The sequence below is a fragment of the Penicillium roqueforti genome (assembly GCF_015533775.1).
Source record: "Penicillium roqueforti strain LCP96 04111 chromosome Unknown scaffold_01, whole genome shotgun sequence".
Lineage (NCBI taxonomy): Eukaryota > Fungi > Ascomycota > Eurotiomycetes > Eurotiales > Aspergillaceae > Penicillium > Penicillium roqueforti.
The window spans coordinates 2,618,920-2,641,914 of record NW_024067565.1 but is presented as its reverse complement, the minus strand read 5'-3'; the positions used below and the strand labels follow the sequence as shown (position 1 = coordinate 2,641,914).

The 22,995-nt window shown below is 49.7% G+C and overlaps 8 protein-coding genes across 8 annotated transcripts; 2 read left to right on the top strand and 6 right to left on the bottom strand.

Annotated features, from left to right (window-relative positions):
• Nucleotides 1–3,094: 3,094 nt before the first annotated feature.
• flbA (developmental regulator FlbA) lies at nucleotides 3,095–5,080 on the top strand (the record flags this gene model as incomplete). The annotated part of the gene is made up of 2 exons (XM_039078071.1): nucleotides 3,095–3,538; nucleotides 3,596–5,080. 2 exons carry the CDS (start codon nucleotides 3,095–3,097, stop codon nucleotides 5,078–5,080), a joined length of 1,929 nt encoding a protein of 642 aa, XP_038933999.1.
• Nucleotides 5,081–6,401: 1,321 nt separating this feature from the next.
• LCP9604111_1450 (RNA polymerase II accessory factor CDC73 family protein) lies at nucleotides 6,402–7,879 on the bottom strand (the record flags this gene model as incomplete). The annotated part of the gene is made up of 2 exons (XM_039078070.1): nucleotides 6,402–7,133; nucleotides 7,193–7,879. The coding sequence occupies 2 exons, from the start codon at nucleotides 7,877–7,879 to the stop codon at nucleotides 6,402–6,404; spliced, it is 1,419 nt and encodes a 472-aa protein (XP_038933998.1).
• A 297-nt stretch (nucleotides 7,880–8,176) lies between these two features.
• Nucleotides 8,177–9,760, bottom strand: LCP9604111_1449 (putative MFS monocarboxylate transporter; the record flags this gene model as incomplete). The annotated part of the gene is made up of 4 exons (XM_039078069.1): nucleotides 8,177–8,923; nucleotides 9,012–9,374; nucleotides 9,443–9,543; nucleotides 9,601–9,760. The coding sequence occupies 4 exons, from the start codon at nucleotides 9,758–9,760 to the stop codon at nucleotides 8,177–8,179; spliced, it is 1,371 nt and encodes a 456-aa protein (XP_038933997.1).
• Nucleotides 9,761–10,382: 622 nt separating this feature from the next.
• On the bottom strand, nucleotides 10,383–13,214 carry LCP9604111_1448 (putative PHD finger and SET domain protein; the record flags this gene model as incomplete). The annotated part of the gene is made up of 1 exon (XM_039078068.1): nucleotides 10,383–13,214. The coding sequence occupies one exon, from the start codon at nucleotides 13,212–13,214 to the stop codon at nucleotides 10,383–10,385; it is 2,832 nt and encodes a 943-aa protein (XP_038933996.1).
• Nucleotides 13,215–14,985: 1,771 nt separating this feature from the next.
• LCP9604111_1446 (putative proline permease) lies at nucleotides 14,986–16,569 on the bottom strand (the record flags this gene model as incomplete). The annotated part of the gene is made up of 1 exon (XM_039078066.1): nucleotides 14,986–16,569. The coding sequence occupies one exon, from the start codon at nucleotides 16,567–16,569 to the stop codon at nucleotides 14,986–14,988; it is 1,584 nt and encodes a 527-aa protein (XP_038933994.1).
• A 355-nt stretch (nucleotides 16,570–16,924) lies between these two features.
• On the bottom strand, nucleotides 16,925–18,206 carry LCP9604111_1445 (putative nuclear pore protein (SEH1); the record flags this gene model as incomplete). Its single annotated transcript, XM_039078065.1, has 3 exons — nucleotides 16,925–17,031; nucleotides 17,083–17,932; nucleotides 17,997–18,206. 3 exons carry the CDS (start codon nucleotides 18,204–18,206, stop codon nucleotides 16,925–16,927), a joined length of 1,167 nt encoding a protein of 388 aa, XP_038933993.1.
• A 333-nt stretch (nucleotides 18,207–18,539) lies between these two features.
• LCP9604111_1444 (UDP-N-acetylglucosamine--dolichyl-phosphate N-acetylglucosaminephosphotransferase) lies at nucleotides 18,540–20,058 on the top strand (the record flags this gene model as incomplete). The annotated part of the gene is made up of 3 exons (XM_039078064.1): nucleotides 18,540–18,778; nucleotides 18,841–19,021; nucleotides 19,078–20,058. The coding sequence occupies 3 exons, from the start codon at nucleotides 18,540–18,542 to the stop codon at nucleotides 20,056–20,058; spliced, it is 1,401 nt and encodes a 466-aa protein (XP_038933992.1).
• Nucleotides 20,059–20,230: 172 nt separating this feature from the next.
• LCP9604111_1443 (DUF895 domain membrane protein) lies at nucleotides 20,231–21,805 on the bottom strand (the record flags this gene model as incomplete). The annotated part of the gene is made up of 4 exons (XM_039078063.1): nucleotides 20,231–20,410; nucleotides 20,469–20,565; nucleotides 20,618–21,659; nucleotides 21,718–21,805. 4 exons carry the CDS (start codon nucleotides 21,803–21,805, stop codon nucleotides 20,231–20,233), a joined length of 1,407 nt encoding a protein of 468 aa, XP_038933991.1.
• Between the last annotated feature and the right edge of the window lie 1,190 nt (nucleotides 21,806–22,995).

The window sequence follows — 22,995 nt, the reverse complement described above, 5'->3', positions numbered from 1 at the left end:
CGTACAGGGCTGAGCCGAGATGTCGCGACCGGAAACTCCCTTTCCGGCGAGCTGCCCGTGTTAGAAGAGAAACAGTTTTATTCCCCTTCAATACACGTGGCACCGTTCGATCGCGTTCTTGTGATCGATCCTGCGCGATAGATCTCAATACATAGTGCAAAGTATGTCGATATGACGTGTCGCTTATTCGAATGTTCTTATCTCCTTCCAAGGTTTCTGTCCTGTGTTGTACAAAGTAGAATGAGTTCTTCGATCTGCGCTATCCAATTTAACTTTCGTTGGCTAATCTCGTCTTGCGGGGGAGCCAATCTCATATCATATGCTATCATATCACGGAGTATCTTTGCTCAATCTGTCTCTATGGCCGCGCCTGAGCGGAGTCCAAACCTTCTTTTTTTTAGGACTACTCCATAGGGAATACTAAACTGGTAATTCGTATCGTAGGGACGGAGTAGGAAATTGTTGGTCAGTCAAGGGAAAGTCGGCATCTGGCGGGTGAAACTCGCACTAACGTCTTGCATTGTTGTTTCGCGTGACATGTTCCAGGAGGTTTGGTTGGCCGGCACCGTTTCTTGGTCAGCACGGGTCTTGCTGACGTGTCTGATAGCTTGACCGGGGGCGTTGAATGGCTTTTCTGAAACTTCCAATTAAAAGCGCGGTTCATGCAAGTGAAATCCTTAGGGCCGTCTTTGTGCGTGTTGGGGGCTGTCTTACCGGGGAAGTGTAAGATGAGGCTCTCGTGTTAACCCTTAGCGTTATCTCGCTGACGTTGGTCCCCGACCGCGGAGATTGGCGACCCCTGCCTCACTGCGTATTGGTCACGTATTGCAAGCCATGAGGAAATGATAACGCGATGATTGACGATCATGATCCGCGGGTATGCGACACTAGGGGCGTCTCTGGTATTATTGGATGGCGTCAATTGTTTCGTCAAGGCGGTAAAACCCCGTGTTTTCGCGAAAACTGGACGGGGAGGAAACCTGAAACCCGCTTTTTCCAGGAACCGGAGACGCGAACCAAAACCGTTGAATGATAGGGTAATTTCACGCTTAAAATCCTGGAACTTGTTAGCGCTAACTGCCCATCGCGACCCGTAACTGAGACATTCGGCAAAGATTCGCGAGGCTGCGCCTCCTTTCTATGCGCAAAACAGTTGAGAGCGGATTCGGCGGTCAGACGCTAAGCATCTCTCTCCACGTGTGCCCACGTGGGACCACATGGGTTATGCACACCAAACGAAAAGAAGACGCTTGGAATTGCCATGGAAGCCTGGAGATTAGGATTATTATTAATCTATTTTGACCGCCTTGGGATGTTTCTAGTTACGCAAGGTCCTCAAAGGGGAAATAATATACCCCTCCCCCCACTATGAACATTCAACCTTGTGTATGACAATGAGGATTATATATTGATTAGTAACTAATCATCATGTTGTCTTCTTGCGCTGTACAATTAGTATAGTTTCGGATTGAGACCTCCCTGACATTCCAAATTAGGATTAGCGACAAGACGAAACACCGCAATGCTCGGTACGAAACAGGGAAGAAGTGTGAAAGCGTGCCAAGTTCCTAATTGCCCCACCATTGGACGATCGGAGTGAAGTGGGGATCTTTGACCCGATGGCGACATGTGATACAACAATGTATGTACGAGGATGTTTCTGATTCTCTGGAGACAACATAAATAGGTACAATAACGCCCACTCTCCGGCAACAGCCCGGAACCATGTGTCCAATATAGAACAATGTTTCTGATCTATTTCCAGGTTTGGTGTGGCTTGGATGAGGAACAAGCAAAGAATGTCCCGTTGTCATATCTAGGTTGCCAAGGGCTACTTGATAAGGTTAGAATGACTCCCATGGTAGCTATTATTGATGATTATTCAACATAGATATGTATCATAATTAGCAATATAACCTTAGATTTCGGGAAGTGTAGGGATTTCCACGTGGATTCAAGCTTTCACATCATTACCTGTTTTGTCGGGATTAGCTTACACATCGAATGTGAAATGACATAGTCAGATCTATCCCATCGAAGCCGGAGGAGGCTATTGAAAGACAGCAAACTAATATGGTAACACTGAAGATTTAGATCTGGATTCACCCGTTAATACTCCGAAGCTCCAGATGCTCAAAAGCAGACGACTAGTCCTAAGGCAGTAAGGTAGTAGCAGAATGGAACGGGTGAGGTATGCCAGGAATGTTTCCATGTTCAATGTTCAGGGTACAGGTATTACCAGTATCACGTATTACGGATTTGTTCGGTCGACCTTGGAACTCGGGCAAAAAATCAATGAAATCATTGGAAAAAGATTGCGGATCCATTTTAATTAATTTCTGTCTCTGGTTCCATAGGTTGATTTGGAATCGCCCAAACCATGAGTATCGACTATGGACTATAGAGAGGGTATTCACATCTCCCAGCCATTTGGCTCTGGTGTACTTGATAACCCCCCTTGCATGCAATTACCAGGGAGCTATTTATTAGCTAACATCCGTTGCAGACCCAGGGAGCCAATATGCAGGTATGGTATGGTACAAATATAATACCAGACCCCAGAACCCACCGATCTTCATGGCCCACGTTGTTTGGATGCATCAGGCCAAACTCTTTCGGGGCTCACGCGTGGGCTGTGGATCATATGTTGTAGGCTGACAGGCCGAATGGCGCTTCTTTTCTTTTTCTTGTCTTTTTGATTTCTTTTTTTTAATTCTTTTTCTTTTTCATTTCCATTTTCAATTATTCGGGCAAAAATCATTTTTCTTATTTTCTCTTCAATCCCGTTCTCTTTCTCCCCCCCCTTTAGCCCCATCTTCCCTCTACTCCTCCTTTTCTTTTCTATTGAAATCGATTCGAAAAAAAAAGAGAAAATAATACTAATGGGAAATTGTCATAGTGTATAATTTCCTTGCTGTCCCCCTTCTTACCCTTTTTACATTTTTGCCTTGGAGGACTTAGTCCACTTAATTCTTTTTTATTTTTTTTTATTTTTTATTTTACCAAATTCCCATGTTTTTTTCCGGTATCAGGTGTTTGGCATAATCCACTTTTTTCCTCCCTCTGGTTCAACCCGAAGACTCAAAACCATTCAATGCCAACCCAAACCGGGAGCCACAGCCGAGAATATTCTCTCCCTTCAGTTCCTGATTCTGATTTTGGCGGTATCATCTCACGCAATCGTCGTTCTTTTGCTGCCTTAGCTCAAAAGACCTCCAACGCTCTTGCTAGTCTGTCTGGAAGTACAGTACGCTCCTCCACTTCATACGGTAGCCTGTCGAGACCGCATAAGCTCTCCGCAACCCCTGTGACCCCACCATTCGACAGCGACACTTACGAGCAATTGACGGGAACCTCGCGCCCTTCGTCCCCGGCCTTGGTCGACAATCCTGCCAATTCGGTGCTCAAGCGTCGCTTGACTCTTCAGCGTCTTCCTACACCTCCCCACGAAACCCGTCCTTCCCCGCCCGCACCCAAAATGCATCAGACGTCGTCAAGGTTGTTGCGCATGACCGAGGATGAGCGCCCATTCACAAAGGTAGGCTCGCATTGGAATGCGATTGCAAAATTAGAACAATTGGGCTGATCAGCGCAGGATTTCATGGACTTGTTCTCCACATTGATGGTCAGCTTGAAGTTGGATTCGCACCGCGTTCGTTTCACTAGATATGACCACACATTCACCTCGGAAGAGGCCATCAACAACTTGGGCTCGCTCAAATTCTCCCAGTCCAACCGCATGCCCGATCCCAAGGACCCATCCCGCATAGTTACGACTACTACCACCACTACATTCTCTATGGCCAAGGAAATGGCCCGATCCGTCTGCCAGCGATTTGTCGATGCGCGCTTCATTGAATCCGTCGACGGCAGGGAGCTTTTGATCTTCCCGCTCAAGGGCGCCCTCTTCCAGCTTACCCCAAAGGGTATCAATATCCTGCAGCGTTTCTGCCAGCGTAACGGCATTACCGCTCGTCACGTGATGGATGTACTGGAGTCGCCACGCAATACCATGCAGCTGGTGAATCTCGAGCGGGACACGGATACCGACAAGCTGTCCCATGATCGCGCGACGATCGAGGTGATCTTCCGCCGCTTTGCTGGTCAGGATGGCCCGAACATCAAAAGCAGTATTTCAACCTCGGATTCGGACTCGCTTAGTGATTACACCAACGGCCTGGTTGGAGTGAAGGTGGCTCGGGAGCGCAAACTCCTGGATGGAAAGGTTTATAGCAACACATTTACCGGAAAGGCATCGGTGGACTGGTTGATGGATTGTTCGACTACTATCGAGCGCCGGGAGACCTGTTTGATCTCCGAGCTGTTCCTGAAGTATGGCTTGATCACGATGATTCAAGACGACAAGCAATTCCCGGATGTTGGGACCAATGCTCATTTCCAGCCTTCCAAGTATGCCATCTACGGCATTACCGAACGGGGGCAGCGCGTATGTGGATGGATTGCCCGCGAGAAGACCCGCGAGGTTGCGCCAACGTACGACAGTCGTGGGATGCCACGCGATTCCAATAACGCCCGATTGACCCATATCCTCCAGGATCCCGCTCTGCGTTTGCTTTTCCGTGAGTTCCTTCGCTACTCGCTGTGTGAAGAGAATCTATCTTTTTACCTCGATGTGTCGGAATTCACCACCAATTACCACAAGGCGGAGAAGATGGGTACATTCAACAAGGTCGATTCAGTGCGGGAAACTTTGGCTGCAGCATACGGATTGTACAACGCGTTTTTGGCTCCCGGCTCACCCTGTGAACTAAACATCGACCATGCTCTCCGCAACAGCCTCGCCAGCCGCATGACCAAGGCCGTGGGAGACGACGAGTCCATGTTCAAGAGTCTCCAAGAAGTGGTGCACCTGTTCGAGCTTGCTCAAACTTCCGTGTTTAAGCTGATGTCAAGCGATTCTGTCCCCAAATTCCTGCGCGATCCCAAGTACTCCGTCGTTCTACAAGAACACGATGTCGACATCATCGGAGGCTCGCGTTCATACTCGCCCACACCACCCGCTCCTCCCGCTCCACCCGCCATCCCAGAACGCAGCATGAGCCGCTCTGCCCGTGCCTGACAATCACCGCCCACAAGCATTGACATAGCCCGCAACCCATTCGAAGACGATTCGTACCACTGCGATTCCGACTCCTCATGAGCCCTTCGGTGCATTGCAGCAGCCTGAATCATTTCGACACATGCAGTCCAGCAATCCGCATTCGAACGCCTTCCCCAAGGCAGAGATCGAATTCAACCGCACTGCAACCCTGCACTCTCATGCTTGTGGCCCCAACACCGAAACCCCCGCACCATATACAAAACGGGGACACAATATCCGGTCGACCCTGAGACCCAATTTGATCAATCTCGCCCACGATCGTTCCCGATCACGAAGTTATTTACTCTCTCCTCCGCATGCAGTCCAGCCACAGTCTCTCTCGATGAGGGCTGGCTGCCATCTCCATTTTCCTTTTTTTAATCCACTCGTCACGAGATTCTCAGCTGAACGAAAGACGTTATGATCGATGGCTCATGTTATAGAGAAAGGCCGGAACTGGAAAATATTTGTAATATTTGGATGGCATTGTTTTGTTTATTTTCCTTTTCCTTTATTCCCTTACTCTTTCTTCCCTTCGCACTCTTCCCCCATATCCATATCCATCTCTCTCTCTCCCCAAAAGAAACAAACACAGAACCAGAAAACCACAAAAAAACAAAACATTGAGAACCTGAAAGATCGGAGGCTGTTTCTTCTTATATTTCTTTTTTCCTTTTGAGCATCAGACCCGGCGTTGATTGTTTATTGCATGTCCTTCTTGTCCCCCCATACATCGCATCATCTTTATCTCTTGCATTTATTGCTTTCATTTGAGCATGTTATATGATTCCATATCTTTTTGTCCTTTTTTTTCTTTTATCTCGATTTCAATTTTTCCTATCCGTCGTTTGTCCCTTAAGTTTCCCTGCATCGTTCTATCCGGGCACAGCGAGTGAGTTCTGGTCTGCTTGTGTATGTCATATTATCCTTCAATTGGGAATTGCAATGAATACGGTCTTATATTATCATATATTGCAATTCAATAGTTAATGGAGTATGCAGGAATGTAGGCAGATGTTGTGTTCTAGGAGTTAGATAGGGCTATATTGGCCCGAGGAAGAAGTGCTTGTCACGAATTATACCAGATATGAATCGAAATTACAGATTGAAAGCCCAGATCAGCTATAAATACATAAACATGATAGGAACAAGAAGAAAAAAAAGACAACCACAACGCCTAAAACTGCGCCTTGAATGCCGATGGTCATCATATTCTTAGAGAATTGAGGGTATTGAGATAAACAAGATGACAGGAAAACCGAGAAAGAGGAACCGAGACCAAAAAAAAGGAAAAAAAAGTCTACTTAGTTCCCCATCCACGAAGTCTCATGCCCTCCTCAATAGCAGTCCAAATACCCTCAACAACCTCCCGATCCCGCCAACGCCCACCACCGTGGACACCGTTCTTCTCGTCCCAGCGCTCAACAGCAAAGGTGTCAACTCCACGACCCCAGCCCTTAACCTGGCTAGGGATATCCTCCCCGCGCCATCCGATATACACACCGGTAGCGTGCTTGAACAGCTCCGGTGGCGAAGACCACTTGTACGACTTGAACTGCCAGGTCTGGCCGGTCGTGAAGACGGCGACGAGTCGGTTCCAGTACTCCGGTTTGAAGTTGGTCGTGCCGTCGACGACGATAAACTTGGTTGGGCGGGTGGGTTTGCCGGCGCGGGAGCTTGCGCTCGCGGGGTTCGAAGCGTCGCCGTTGAGACGGAGTGGTCGCTCTAGCTTTACGAGGTTGGCGTCTGTGGTGCCGGTGAGGGTTGGGTGGTCCGGAGGTACGAAGATACCTTCTTCGAGGAAGGATTTGACGTTCGACATGCGGATGAGGGAGGAGGCGGAGGGTGAGATTAGGATGATGGGGTCAGGGCGGGAGTGGGAGGAGCTCGACTTGCGCGAGGATGGCATCGAGAGGCCGGCTGATGGAGCTGGGATGGAGCCCTTGCTGCCTGGTTTGACACCTGGCTGGCCGGGCCGATTACGGTTGCGGTCGAGGAACACCTCGGCGCTCTTGCGGACGTGTGAGAAGTCCTGGGAAATGAGGCGTTAGCTTGCTACCGTCTATCGTATCCTGTCAGAGAGTAACTCACTGTCGGCTTGATTCCGCGTAGCACTGTGTTGCGGTCGCCGGTCTTGCGCTCCCCATTGTAAATCTCCTGTAGTCGAGGGTCAATCTGCTTTTGTGGGCGGCCGGGTTGAGTTCCAGCCTGGGCTGCTCCTGCGGTTCCACTGGGGACGGACGTGACGCCGCCAATTGCACCGGCGGCAATTCCCGCGGCATTATCGGCCTGCGCGACACCTGCAGCCGCGGCGGCTGCCTCAGCAGCGGCAGCAGCACCCTCGAGGGGTTTGATATGTTCGCTGTCGTCGGAGGCACCCTCGAGCCAGGTGAAAAGGTCAAGGCGCTCAAGGAAGATAAGGATCTGAACACTTTCCTCCTTGCCACCCTCTGGCGTCTGCTTCTTCAGCGCTTCGTTGAATTCCTGCGCCTTGGCGATGTACTCGGGGATAGCGACATCTTTGTTCTGCCAGGCGAAAAGAATACTGCGCAGGTCAACGGGGGCTTTGGTAGATGCTGAGATGAATCGTGTGAGTGTTGACAAAGCGATTGTTTGAGGGGCTGGTTGGGCGAAGTAGAGGTGTGTGGCTTTGGCCAGGTCGTCTGTGGCAGGCTGGTCGGACAGCTCGGACGAGGTCGTCGGCGTTGGGAGGTTGCCAGAGGCAATCGCACGTCGCAGTGCCAGGAGAGGATCTTGGAGTGCGGCCTCGGTTGCCATTGTTGTAGAATAGGGCAGTGGCCCTTGGTTGCAGCAGGTATATGTAAGAAAGTTGTCGGGGCTGAGATTGAGGAACGCGCATTTGGAGTCGAAGCTCCGCGGACTGCACGTGACACGGTATTATCATCTCGAGTCACCTTGACATTCTCCAGAAAAGAATAGTTTGATTGAATAAAACATTTCCATAGATAGCTGCTATTTGAATCTACTCATGACGCTTTACATTTGTCCTCCCTTAATTTACTATGAACCACCAACTCCTATTCTCTGCTCCTACTCCGAGACTGTTCCGAACGATCAACAGAGACACCGCAGTGCAGGGCTGATATACCGCCACATCCAGCTCCATGCACCGAAAAAGGCCGTGATGCCAGTGAAAAGGATAAGCGTTCCATACTGGGATTCAAACCCAGTATTGCCCTTCAGACCACTCTCTCCCAAAGACCCAGATTGAATCAGCACCGTACTCAACGGTCCACTGATAACATTTCCAATACCCCGTCCACCAGCAAGAAGACCAAAGACAAGCCCGGTATCCAGGGATGGCGCCGAGTCACGCTTGATCTGAGTAATAACCCCAGACCAGGTGGAGCTGAACCCACCGGCAAAGAAGCCATACGTGATGGAAAAGACAGTTAGAAGGGCAATAGCTGTCTGCGACGAGTCCGAGCCAGCCGACGATGCCAGACCCCAGAAGAGAACAACTGACAACGCTGAGCCAACCGAGGACAGCAGCATGATGTTTGTGACGGAGAAGCGGTCACAGAGTGCTCCCAGGGCTATCCCGCCAACGATAGACGTTGCGTTGAACAACGAGACCAGCATTGTACCGGTGTTCTGGGATAGCCCGACCGTCCTTGTCGAATAAGAAGGGAGGAATGTCGTCGGCAAGAAATATCCAAAACTCTGGATGATATTGCCCGTTTGCAGCATCCAGAAAGTGGTTTGTGTGAGGAAGCTCAGATCCAAGCGACGGGCTGAAGCAGATGGCGATATTGGAATACGGGGTTTCATGAATGGCAAGGCAACGAGGGTGGTTAACAACTGATAGATTTTGTCAGCCATGGTTCGGTATCAAACCCAAGACACATCTTATGCTTAACATCAAACCGAGGAAAGAGGAAGCTCATACCGTGACGACAGTCCAAGCCTTTAGCGTAGTACTCGAGCCAAACCTATTTAGACAAGCACTAGCAACGAAAGGCAAAACAACACCTGTAATACTCTTCGCCGCCCACATAGTCCCAAGCGCAAGGCCTTTCCTGCGCAAGAACCATTGATCAAGGTACAAGGAAGACGGACTGAACAAGAGCCCATTGCCGATGGCACACAGGACACCCTGTGTAGCGATCAACTGCCACACGCGCACCGCGAACGAGGACAACAGAGATCCCAGCACGGTGATGACCAAGCCCGTGGGTGCACAATAATACTGCAGACGCGGGTATCTCGTTAAAAGCGTAAAAGTGATAGGCGAGAGAAGATAGAGCAGTCCCTAGGGATAACATAAAGCATTAGACTAGAGCACAGCCGGCCTCGTTGACATATGTATCAGTTGCGTACGGTCGAAGTAGTTCCAACAGTCGCTAGGTCACTCTTGCTCCCCTTTAGGACGTCGTGTGTTAAGTGGTATTCTTGGAAGACGCCGAAAACGGTGGAGAACCCTAGATGTTGCGTTAGTGTTTACATGCAGATAGAGTCTTGCTTCGGTCACGACAGACCCCAGACTGGTAGCTGGATGAAGCAGCATGAAGCTAGCATCAGCCATGCGGCTTTCCCTCCGTCTGCTGGAGGGAGAGCGGGCTGCTCGATCTCGGGGACTTCTGCTGGTCTGGGATGCATCTCGTCCAGCACGAGGCCTTCATCGTTGGAATTGTTCATTCTGCTTTAGGATCAATGGCATAAGCATTGGATATGAGTTGGAGAAATCACAGATAATAAGAGAAGAAACGAGGGGCCGGGTGAAGAATTTCCCCGTTCCCCTCATGATGATTGAGTCATCTTACCCATCACCGTCGTAGTCAAACAAGAAGCTCCACTTAATTTGAATAGGAAAAGCCACACAGAGAGGAATACTAGAGAATAAAACATGCGAAGTCGAAAACGTTAGACAGAAAAAGTTACATTGTTCATACAAGCTATCTAGCATCTCGAAAAGAGGCCATACATATCCAAGACTGGACAAATCGTGAAAGATCAAGTGCTGCAACTCAGGCAGACACACTTCCCAAAGACCCTGACCCAAATGGTATTTCCCAACCAATCCCAAACCACGCCATACGCCATCCAGAGTCCGAAAAGTCGAAGAGAAAAAAAAAGAAAAAAGAAGCCGGCACAGATAGCCAAAAAAAGTTGAAGTCCGAACGCCGTGCCCGCCTCGCTGTAAGGTATCGAAATGAAATCACACGAGAAAAGAAATTTTGGGTCGTAAGATAACGTTAAATCCACGGCGGAATTTTCCCTTTATCACAGGCCCACCATTACTACCACGTGGATGGTCGTATTACGAAGAGATAGATGGATTTTTGGTGGGTGTTGCCTCCGGTGCGTCCGTCATAATGATATCCGGAGACTGGTTCTGGTCTCCGGGGTCGGTCTTAGGAGGTTGATGATTATCACCAAAAACCGAAGTGATAGCCAGAAAGTGTTGAGTACGTAGACGTGAATCGTCGGGAGGCGGACCAGAAGGTGGGGCAGGAGCTGGCTCCGAAGTCGGGGTGGTTGTCATTGTGCCACGTCGGATCAGATAATCACCAAGACTGAGTTTCTTCTTGGCAGGCGTACCTGCGAGTGTAGAACCAGAGGATGGCACAAGAGAGATTGGGGAGGCCGTGTCACGAGAACTAAGTGATGCGAGACTCCCCGTGGACATGGAACCAGGACTAAGGACTGACGGAATGTTCGATGGTGGTGGCATGGAAACACGCAGATAGCCACGATTGCCAGCCCCCGGAATCCTTAAGGTATGCGCTGCAGTGGATGGCCAGTAAGGTGAAATGGAGAGCTTGAGCAAATCACTGCTAGAGCCAGATGCGAAGGATCCTCGTTTGTATGAGAGAGCGCCCCGAGTATCAACATCACCTTGGACTGGTCGCGCTGGAGGGTCATAATGTATTCCTCTGATCGCAATGCCATGGTAGTTGTATTCAGGCTGGAGATACTTGGACTGGTGGAAAGACCACCGAGGGGGCATCGCAAGGGGACCGTGATCAGCAGGTATTCCCATTCGGTCGGAATCTTCCTTGAGCAATTCGATATGAGACCTGTCGTCGATTGGGAGCGGGAACCAACCGTACCACCAGGGGATGACCCCAGATGGCACGACACTCAAGTCCCCGGCCTCCCATGCATTTCGCTGGGCCAAGTCCTCTGCGATGTGATGCCCCGCGCACCACCGAATCTTATGCATAAGTGTAGGATGGATCATGTCGAGTTTGTATCCTCGCCTCAGACGTTCTGCGCGCAAGAACGAGCGTTCAACATCATCGGCGTAGAGTTCAGTTTGAGCGTCAACATAGGTAACTTGACGGGTCTTTCGATCAGGGCCAAACTCGTGGTAAGGTTTGAAGTCCTCGCCAGTTTGAGTTGAGCTCGACTGTGTCGCGGGGGTAAACCGTGTCGGAGGGCGATTAGAGCGCCTTTTCCTTTTGGCATTGACGTTCCTAACCTGCTCTAGCTGTTGAAATTGTTTTTCGGCATCCGCTATCTTACGTCTTTCGCGACTGGAGAGCTCTGGCAGAGTTAGCTGTGACGCCGTGGGACTGAGATCGCGACTGCTGCCAGTATGTCTACCACGCGCGGAGCCAGAAGTTGATCGGGCGTCGGCCGGAGGGTCGTGCTCATCAACATGCTTGGTGGTTTCGCTGCCGGCGCGACCGATATCAGCGGGGAGGCCGAGGGACTTTGGCTTCCTGGTCTTGCCCTTGAGCTTCGATTTGGAGCGTTTGTTGGGAGGGGGCTTGGCGCGACGATCAAGCTTGTTCAATACGCAAGTCTGGGGGTTTCCACAAGCACAACCACCGAAATTCGCCAATGTGGTGCTAATGCAAATAGCGGCGTCCGTCGGGTCTACCACCCTGTCTTTGAACTCCTCCTTCACTGTCGCATCGGAAGGAAAGAAAGAATCGTCGAAATACCACATGGTAGTAATTTCCGTATTGGCAGGTATGTCTCTTTTCGCAACGAAGCAAAAATGGTACTGGCGGCCATTGGTGATGTAGATTTTCAAGTTAACATTGGCCTCGCACGACCGCCGAACGTGGCGGAGCTCGTTTCCCTCCTGACGACTGTCGATGTACAAGTCCAGCTGTCGGTTGAAGAACACGAAAGGCAGGGCGTGCCCCAATTCATTCCATCGGTTGCTGTGGAGCTTTTTATAATCTTTGACGTGGCCTAGTTTGCCGAAGATTTCACCGACGACATCGTCCTTCTGAACTGGATCCTTTGTTTTCAAGATCTTGTGGACGGGGTGCTTACCACCGATCTCAATTGTCGAGTCCGTGACAGTTTCCGTTACCAATGAGGGCCAACGAGACCGATCCATGGCCTCTTCGGACCGTTTGGCGAAGTCTTCAACACTGAGTCCATCGGTAACTCGGGCCAAGATCTGTGGGTCCTTCAGCCACGCCACAATTTCATTCACAAAATCCACGCCGTAATTGAGAATACTCTTCGATTCAACAAATTGATCATCGCGGTCGTAAAGAGAGAGAAATTCTTCCGAATAATGGGGAATAGGAGGGCCAGGGATGCCTGTTGGGCTCACCGCAACCGAGGTAGACGATCGTCGGTTTCGCGCTTCGGCCGACAGACCCGGGGGAACCGAAATACCGCTCAGTGAAGTTGATGGCCCGCGAGACACCTTTGTTCTCTTCGACGGTGGCTGCTCACGGGAACCCGAGTCATGTCGTTTATGACCAAAGGCATTCACATCAGCATCATTGGACTTTCTCTTTTGTGTTCTGGGCCCAGATCGTCTTGCTTTCCGGTCGCCGTCCTCGCTTTTCTCTCGAATCCGCCGCTGCCGTTGTCGTTCGTGGGCACGACGGTTGTCAAGGGGCCGTGGCTCGCAGTCGACACAGTTGTGCACATCTGGTACCTTCTTATCCGGGTAGTAGCAGAGAATGTGCTGCCATGTCTCACACCCTTCGCAGAACACCGTGTTGCCATCATCTTCATCGAACGAGCAAATGCATTTGATGGTGTAAGGTTCTTCATCGGGTGCGCCGGAGTCAGAGGCGGCGCCGTCGACAGCAGCAGGGGACCCGCGATGGGCGTGGACCGGATAGGAATCCGTGGTGGCGTGCGTGATGGCGAGGGAGGAGGTATCTGTCATCGCCGACAGATAACCCCCTCTCAGGCGAAGACAAAATGATGTTTTCTCGACAGAGGCGTAGCCAGGCTGTCACTATTCCAGTCGCATATCAGTTTTTCTCGTGGTCGTGTCGCTTTCCAATCTCGTCTCGCTAGGACAGTGAACGCGTTGGAAAGTTGAAGACGGTGCGGTCACAAGAAGGAAGCGAAAGGGGGGTGAGGAAGTCGTAGAATCGATGATCGGAAAGAGATTAGAAGAGGTTGGCGCAAAGATTAAATGAGAGAAAACAAGGAAGAAGGGAAGAAAAGCGCGAAAAAAAGAGGGTAGGGGAAAGGAGAGGAAAAAGAGAGCGAGTTTGAGGAACTGGAGACAGAGGAAGGAGGAGGCTACGGGGGCCTAAGGCAGAGAATGGGCGGTCCGGGCTGGTAGAGAGACCATGTGCGTAAGGGTGAAAGGGGGCGATGTCTGGACTTGGGAGAAACCAGAGGACTTCGAGGGGGGTGGGGGAGGAGGGGAAGGACTCGACCCGAAAACAACCATCGGAGGGGCCTCTCTCTCTTGCTCTGTCTCTTTCTCTTGGATTTCATTGTGAAAAGAAAGACACCCCCGGGCAGGTTTCCTGGCAATTTGGAAAAATTCCAAGGTTACCGGTATCGTAATTTGGTAATCTGCAAAACCGACTGTTCTCAGGAAGCCATGGAACACGCTAGTCAGAATAGGGACTAGCGGCATTCACCGCAGTGGGGCAAGTCACGGGAATGTCATTGGGTGCCCTAGGCATCCCAGTGGGAATCAACGGGGCAATCGTGAAGGTTAGCATCTAGATGGGTGAGTAGGAAACTGATATGAAAAAAGAAGGATACATATATCCTCAAATGAATCAAGAGGCAGCCTGGGTATAATAAAAGCCATGTCGGGCCATGTAGTAGCCTTGGAAAGCGAGATATCTCACAGCGACCAAGATCCCATAAAAAATGATATAGGTCTTGAATGTGCTGGGAGGGTTGTGATCCGGCCGTCCTTCAAACCTCATAGAGACGGGAATCTGCTTGAGGGAGGACAAAGGAAATCCCATAAACTCGGCTCGGGAAAGAAATCCGTGAGAAAGTAAGGGAGAATAGGAGGCGACTTGGGTTACCTGTGGGGAAGTATTAGAAGTGCAAATGAGGGAGAGTTCCGGCGGGCCGATGAAGTATCCAGGTAGTATGAGGGAGTATAGGAAGTATGAAGAAGCAAAGTAAAATGTAACATGGGAAAACACGGAAAATGCTTGGGAGGGATCGGAGGAGATGGGGAAGGTTATGGTATCAAAGAGGGGGGGGGGGCCAAAGGGGTCATCTGTTCTTGTACGACAAGGTTTCAGGCGTGGATTGTATATCAAACGTGAAAAGCCGGCAGAGAGAAAAGGGAAAGGAAGTTGGAGAGGTTCGGAGTTGTCCCAAGTGGTAAAAGGGGGGGCTTTGTTAGGATTCCGATATGATTTGTGATTTGGCGCCATTTGCCACTACAAAAGGTACAACAAAAATAAAAAATTGTCCGGTCAGTTTTAGTATGTTTGTTGTATATAAAAGTTGCTGTATTCTATATTTGGCATTCACTAGTTAAATCAGGCCTGTTCTTCTATTTAGCAATGCTATTATAATAAAAAAGAATGAACTGAACTCGGAATAACTAATCGCTAATAATAATAACAATAATAACACATAACAATAACAATGCTAGGTCGCAGCGGTTTCCACTTCTATACCATCGAGCATGTCGCTTAATCTCCGTCGGCGATCATGTCGTACACTCAAGGCTCCGAGAACGTGGTCTGGCTGAGTCGCAACTCAAATGTCCCGGAACCCTCTGGGATTACATCGAGTTTCCCCCGATGCGGATATGTCTTCTGTGTCCGAGAATCTCTTGGTCCTTCATGGTCGCCATGGTTGTGTCCACCCAGATCCTCTTGTCTTCCAACTTCGACAGCGGGCAAAAAGTCTTGCAATCGATGGACCAAGAACAGCAGGCCGAATACCCCGATATTGACATATGAGGTGATCAGTCTGGCTGCTCGGGACCCAATAATATTTCCCTTCGGTCCTGCCCACAATCCGCCGCCCAGCAGCAGTAGGGTACTGATGATCATCCCGAAGTATGTACCGACTGGCTGTGAAGAGAAATTATACCGTTTGGTGATGTTGTTCAATCGGAGCCGGCGATTGAAGTGATGATGGATGTTGCATGACACAAGCGAGGAAATGAAACCGGCGCTCGTAACGAGGCGAAGGAGATAGGTGTTCATGATGGTACTCGGCACTTTCACGGAAGCAAATGCAAGACAGCAGAACAGGGCGGATGCTACAACGGCCAAATACGGAACATTCCAACGGTTGCGAGTGGCAAATATCGAGGGCGCATGACCGAGCTCTGACATTGCACAAAGTGTGCGAGAAGAGAGATACAAAAAGGATCGCCCAGAAGCCACCGCGGAGAGCAGGATTGCAATCATCGCGATCGTAGGTACAATTTGAATTTTTGCATCACTGAGTCCGATCAGGTAAGGGGAAAGCCCAGAACCTGTTCCGTTGTTCGTTAGGCGCGTCTCATTGAAAGGAGCCATAACGCCCATGGCCAGGGAGCTCATGATATACGGCAATGCCGTTTGAGCAACGTCGGACGTGACTCTACCGGCGATACCGGCGCTTAGCATCGTTGTTTCGCCAAGTGATGCTGGCACGAGTGATGCTGGCATTTCCGCTCGGTGCACAATCAGCTCAGGGGCAAACGTGAAAGCGATAGAGCCATCAAGGAGGCATTGCAAGAAACCCAGGAGTCGTCCCCATATGCCTCGAACTAGATACTCGTTCATGGCACCCGGAGTTTTCCAGTATTTGAATCCCCATGGGGGCTGTGCATCCACACCCCCAAGACCCAGGGCCACAGAGAGCACGAACAGGGTCGCCATTGTGCCGATCTTCATCATAGTGAATACTCGCTCGGAACTTTTGAAGAGTCTTTCTGGCAGAAAGTTGAAGCCAACAACGATGGTCGTGATGATAGTCAATCTGATTGCGATAGTGGAACCCGGTTTCCATAGGCCAAGATTGACCATCGCCGATGTAATTTCGTATGGAACAAACAAAGCGAGGGTATACCAGCGGAGGTATGCTGAAGCAAATGCCAGACTGCTTGACATGTACAGGTAGCCATTGGTAACGAGTGTGCCATGTTGCGATGGCATGTGACTGGATACTTCGGCCACGCTCGTGGTCATGGCAAAGGTCAAAAGAGATAGGATTATGTACGACATGAGTAGCGAGGCAGGTCCGCCAACCGCGAGGGCCTGGCCAGCGCCGACGAACAAACCAGTGCCGATGGTCGGACCGACAGCCATAGTGAATTAACAATGAATATAGATAATAAAGCAGTTATAGACACGAGGATAGAGAGTGGAGAGTGGTTTGGCTCGAGAGGAAAATTGTCAAGGGACCAACCACGGCATCTCCTAACATCGTTCTTTCCTCGTATGATGGAGATACAAATAAAGCAAAAACATCGACCTTAAATCCAGCACATTAGTTCCACTAATACCACCAAGTGAGATCACAGGAGTAAGCAAAAATCAAAGGTAGAGGGTATCATTGATTGCGAACAAAATAAATGGGCCTGATGGCTGAGAGCGTAGGAAGAGACAAGTGTTGGGCATTTTCAAGAATCCCGAATAAGGTCTTGCAGTGCTTGGAAGAACATCACTGAGACGCCATGTCTGTTTCGGCGAACTCGAGCCATTCTCCAGACAAAGATCTTTTCCAGAACCGAACTTTTCCATCGTCTCCTGAGGAGATCAACGAGTCACCTGGCAGTATATTAGCGAAAAGATTTGAATTAATAAATAAAGAATACTCACCAGAAAACGAGAATTGGACCTGCCACACATCGAGGTGTTTGGTGTCAATGCAAGCTACCTGTTTGAACGAGTGCCGAAATTGTGGCTCCCCGCTGGCTTGGCGATCAGTCACCGACGCAGGCACACGGTTTGCTAGAGCAGAGCCGATCCCGGATTGCGATGTCGCTCGGGGCGACTGTGACTGCGACTGGGGCTGCTTGCGAAGTTCTGCCTTCCGGCCGTTGAATATCTGTAGTGTTTGGCCAGCTGGTGTCGTGTACACTTCAAAGATGCGGATGAAACCATCCTTGCCGCCGCTCGCAATAAGATCATAACCACGCACAGAACCATTGGCCCAGGAGATGTCTCTCACAAGACCACTGTGCCCATTGAGTTCAACTGCATGGTAGAATCGTCGATTTGCATCAGTGCGATAGAGCTTGACGGTGTCCATGGCAGCCACAATTAGCGACAGGCTCTTCCGATCGGACTCCGGTAAGACAGTGTGGGTAATGTCGGTAGGATCGTGATGGAACTGGACTTTGAAACTTGTTTCCTCGCCGCGTTCCGGGGCAGTGCACACACGGAACTGGTCAATAGGCTGCCAATCTGCAAGGCTATCGGGGCTGACAGGTTCCATAACCATAAGATAGCCGTCCCGTGTGATCACGGCAAGCCATGACTCCAGGTCAATGTTGCGAAAGTCGAGTGATACAAATGGATGCCTTTGTGGTGCAGTCATGCGATAGATTGACTTGAATCGCCGTCCTGTGTTTAATGGCTGGGTGACATCTTCTTGCCAGATTTTTAACTTCATATCCTCTCCAACACTGCCAATGTGTTGGCCTGTGAAAGGACTATTCCATGTGGCCTGAAATAGTAGTTTAGTACGAGCCGCAATGGTAGCCTTGGCCCTAGCTTCTTTGGGGACATACATCGCGAATCTCGGCATCGTGCGCGCGCCAGGTGTCTATCGGTTGCCATTTGCCATCCTGTAGATCCCAAACTTTCATCCGGTGATCAGAAGAAGCGGTAACAATACGGTTGCCATAGAAGTTAAATCTGGTGACGGTGACCAGATCCCGATGGCCAGCGTCGAAGTCGGCAAATCCGGCCGTTACCTCGGGGCGCTCCATTGCCCCCATCGGAACGGACTTGGGCTAGAAGACTGACGAATTAAATATCTGGGCCAATGAGGATTTGGATTTCATGCATCTGCACGTATGAGGTATGAAACAGTTGGTTGACGTCGCCTTACCTTTATTGGTCGCAAGCATCACGGGGATGCCCTCTCACCGCTAAAATTGGCGGTGGGATAACTCTGGCAGAACACGATAAGCTTATCGAAGAATGAAGACAGATTGCGGTCGACGTGGACTTTCCCTCTTGTTGTATAGGTTAATTTCTTGTGAATTTCTTGTGAATTCCTCATTGCAGCAGAGGGGCCTTGTCCGTGCCATTTTGGTCGTGTGTCCGCCATGAATAACCCAAGCACCCTCTCCCGTAAGGAGACTTGGCGTCTACTGGCACTCGTGGGGGCCGGTTTAGCCATACTCAACGCCACGTTCCAAGGCGATGGGGCGCCTTTAGTCGCTTCAATTGCACTATGTGGCATAGTATTTGCTGTGGCTTTTAGTCTGATCAGGTGGCTCGGCCCTGTATTTTTGAAAGCAGGACTTAAAGGCAAGGATATGGCAAAGCCTAGCCGGCCCGAGATGTATGTATATGGCTCTTGAACTTGAGATCATATTCATAGCATGTACTAATATCTTGTTCTAGACCTGAAACTATGGGTGCAGTCTGCGCAGTTGTGTATCTGATGGCGCTCATTATGTTCATTCCTTTTGCCTTCTACAAGGATATCGTTGCAGCCACATCCGGAGGCGGAAACCGTGACGTTGTGGTTCCATCGCAACATATTGAGAATGGCCGATTTCTTCATCGATTTCCACATGGCAAGGTGAGTTCTGATTTCAATTGACTGAGGCATACCCAATTTAATGTGCAATTGAATAGCTCGCCTCCTACCTTTCTGGTCTTCTGTCTTTGCAATCCGTTGTGATTCTCGGAATCGGTGATGATCTATTCGACATTCGCTGGAGACACAAAGTCCTCATCCCTGCTTTTTCCGCAATCCCCATGCTCATTGTGTACTTTGTCGACTTTGGCGTCACTCAAGTCGTCGTGCCGGTGCCGCTGCAACCTTACCTGGGTGATGTTGTCGATCTTGGATGGCTGTACTACATGTATATGGCAGCGGTGGCAATCTTCTGTCCAAACGCGATCAACATGTTGGCAGGCATTAATGGTATCGAGGTAGCTCAGTCACTGGTGATTGCGATCCAATTGCTATTCAATGATGCGATGTACCTTGCACCTATGACACCATACCCGCACCCTGCCACCGACTCGCACTTATTGTCGATGTACTTCCTGCTTCCATTCATCGGTGTGTCGGCAGCCCTTCTATGCCATAATTGGTATCCGTCGAAGGTGTTTGTGGGCGATACATACTGCTATTTCGCAGGAATGGTGTTTGCCGTGGTTGGTATCCTAGGGCATTTCAGCAAAACCCTGTTACTACTGTTCATTCCACAGATCTTCAATTTCCTTTACTCCACTCCCCAACTATTCCATCTCATTCCTTGTCCTCGTCATCGGTTACCAAAGTTCCACGCTTCCACTGGGTTGCTGGACGCTTCAGTCACGGAGTGGACGAGTCCTCCTTCGCACTTCATCGATACCGTACTACGCTTATTACACACCTTGAAACTGGTGCGAATCACCCAAGACGAGAATGGTCGAATCACTGAATCCAGTAATCTCACCATCTTGAATCTTTGGCTGGTGTGGGTGGGTCCAATGCGAGAAGACCAACTGGCGTGGCACATGGTTGCAGTACAAACTGCCTGTGGGATGCTCGGTCTGTTCGTCAGACATCGCCTTGCATTGCTCGTGTTCCACCATGATAATAGGGAGTTCGGTTTTATCGCATAGATTTAAAATTGACCTGGGTTGCGAGAACCCCGGGAACAGGCTCATCATAGAAGCATCATCATTTCAATGTATATATTTTGAACGCGGAAGGTGATACACCAAATTCTAAATTAAATGTTCTTGTGCTGTACCAACTTTTAAAATATTTGCGCCAGTATACGCTCCAAACAAATTACTCCTGATCGACGGCCTCGCGCAAACCAGGAGTCTCTCTAGCGATCTTTTTATCCTCAAAGGCTGTTCCGATGTCTTTGATAATGATCCAGGTAGGGATTATCGCGATAGCCCACAAGCCAAAGTTGAGATAAATACTCCCCACCGCGGCCATGATGTTCACGCTGCTTAGACCGTACTAGAGATAGCTCGTTAGTATTCATGTTGCACGGAAGCGAGATAAGAGGTGTACGTACGCTGACACACTGAGCTGCGGATTCAGTTCCACGCAACAAGCCCGCAATCCGGACGACTTCTTCTTGATCATCGGCAAGGTTGCCCACCAAGAAAAACCTGATCAGTTAGTAACATGGACTGAATAGTCACCAATGGAGATTCAACTTACAGGTACATATAGTTGAGCTGGAAGCCAGCAACCCAGAACAGGAAGAGGGCGAAGGCTCTCCCGAAGCCTGGAGTAGACCAGTCATATGTCGGGTGTGTTTCGTTAAACTCGGTTGTCACCACTGTAGCCCAGATCCAGCACATGCCTTGCCATGCGACAACGAAGTAAAACGCGTATCGAGTTCTGTTTTTCAGGGATACCCGCTTGCTGTCAAGGAAGGCTCCGAGAATGTTGCCGATGGTTACAGCGACCACACCGGAAAGGAATGACCCGAGGGCTCTGGCTCGCACCGAGAACCACAATCCCTCGTATGAGAACATCACAGCCTCTGTGTACACAGCCTGGCAGATGAACGGAATGATGTACAGGAACTTGCGATTGATCCAAAGCTTCCACATGCTCTTCAGCTCATGTGTGATACTTTTTGTCACCTGCAGGTTAACAGGGACTCCGTCTTTTCGCTGGACCTGAGAGGGATTGCTCAACAGCAGACCAGCAAAGGGGCCGAGTGCCTGCAGCGCAATGAAAATCAGGTACACAGTGTATGAGACAGAGCCCGAGTTCGACCGATTGGCATTGATGCCCAGGTTGATGGCACCGCCGAGGATTTGTCCTCCAACACGGAAGCTGAGCCAGAATCCCAGGAAGCGGCCTTGGTTGTATGGCTCGGGGTACGAAAGTGCAATTGCTGCCTCTGCCATCCAGAAAATACCGGCCGAGATGCCGCAAAGTGCCGCGCCCAGGAGAACCAGCCATTCGACGCCAAATCGGTTGTTTGTGTACAGCCCCGCTGCGTAAGGTGCGTATCCCATTGTTCCGACGATGAGTGCCCATTTGATGCCGATGAATCGTACGAGGACACTGCTGAAGAAGCAAGAGACGACCATAAGACCGAAGGTCAAGGCGTTCGCTGCGTTGACGAGGTAAGGTTTCTCTTCACCTCCTCCACCCAAAGAGTTCATGGCGCCCCAGATTCCAGGGGCGAGGAAGTTGCAAAGACCGAGGATGAAGGCATTGTAGAATGTCGATCGGTACCACTTGACTATCAGGGTCAAAGTCAGCTTCATCGACGTTGGACAGGAACATTGTTCCAAACTCACCTTTATGTGGCCCACCAACGGGCGAGGTGATAGAACCTGCACTGTCCACCTTCTCACTCGGGACAGCTTCCTTTTCTGAGTTCGTCATAATGAAATAAAAGATATAATTGAGTAGTGAATAATTTTTTTTTTCACAGGCGTTGTGGTGGTTTATAACCTTCGCGCCCACGAGGTCTATACCACGTTGTCGGCTGTACTGCCCCGAACGATCTGCTCCGCGAATGGCAATAGCGGAAAGGACTGGTTGTTTCGTCTCGCTGGACCCCTGTCTAGCTTCCAACGGCTCGAGCTTGGACACCCAGTCAATGTTGTCGTTCTACGGTGGAATTACGTGCTCGCACGGGACTCTTAGGAGATGGGCAGAAATCCTGCAGGCGAATATCCCAAATTGGAAAGTTTATAGAGTAGAGTTCTTAGGTCTAGTGAAGAAGAGGCTTGCCAATGCTTGCCAATGCTTGCCAATGAAGGTAATATCTAGGGAATTGATAATAATCCAAGGAATTCTGAGTATGGATGCATGGGAACATGGAGGAGATACCCTATGAATCCCAGCTTGTATTCTAAACAACATAAGTACGTAAAATAGACGCGAATTACTCCTGACTAGTATACGCAAGTGGTATTCGGAGCTTTACTGTACCAATCACTATAAAAGGATATGCTGTTACAACTTATGTTGCACAGCTACAACGAACCTCAGGGATCACATATATATTCCATATCCACAATCACCAACTACGTATGTTGGATTAAGTCGGTAAATAATTTCTTCCGTACTCCATAGATAAAATAAAAAATAATATCTCAACAGATCTCAGAAGCCCCGGATATTCGTGATTCAGGTCCTTGGTGTTGACATCTTAGGGCTAGAGGTTGCGAGTTTTCGTCATCGCAAGCCGCGATCACATCAGTTTGGATAAACTCAGAAATTCGAGATTCGAGAATCCAATTTTTCGATTTTGTACTTCAACAGAGTCGAGAATATTCAATCTCTATTGATCTATTGCATATATATAGCCAATCAAATTTCTATTAGATCCTTTGGTCATTCCAATCCTTACAGTCCCCCATCTTTCGGCAGATATAAGAGCGTTGGATCGACCCTCGGCCATCTAGTTTATCACGCCATAGATGCCCCGCCATGAGCAATGGATAACGACTACGAATAAGGCCCCCGGAAGTACGGAAATGTCCTCATTGCGCGAATGTGAGACGAAATTATCCCATAGATCTTGCAAGAAATCTCAGAGCCAAGCGATTAGTGGAGGTACTCCGACC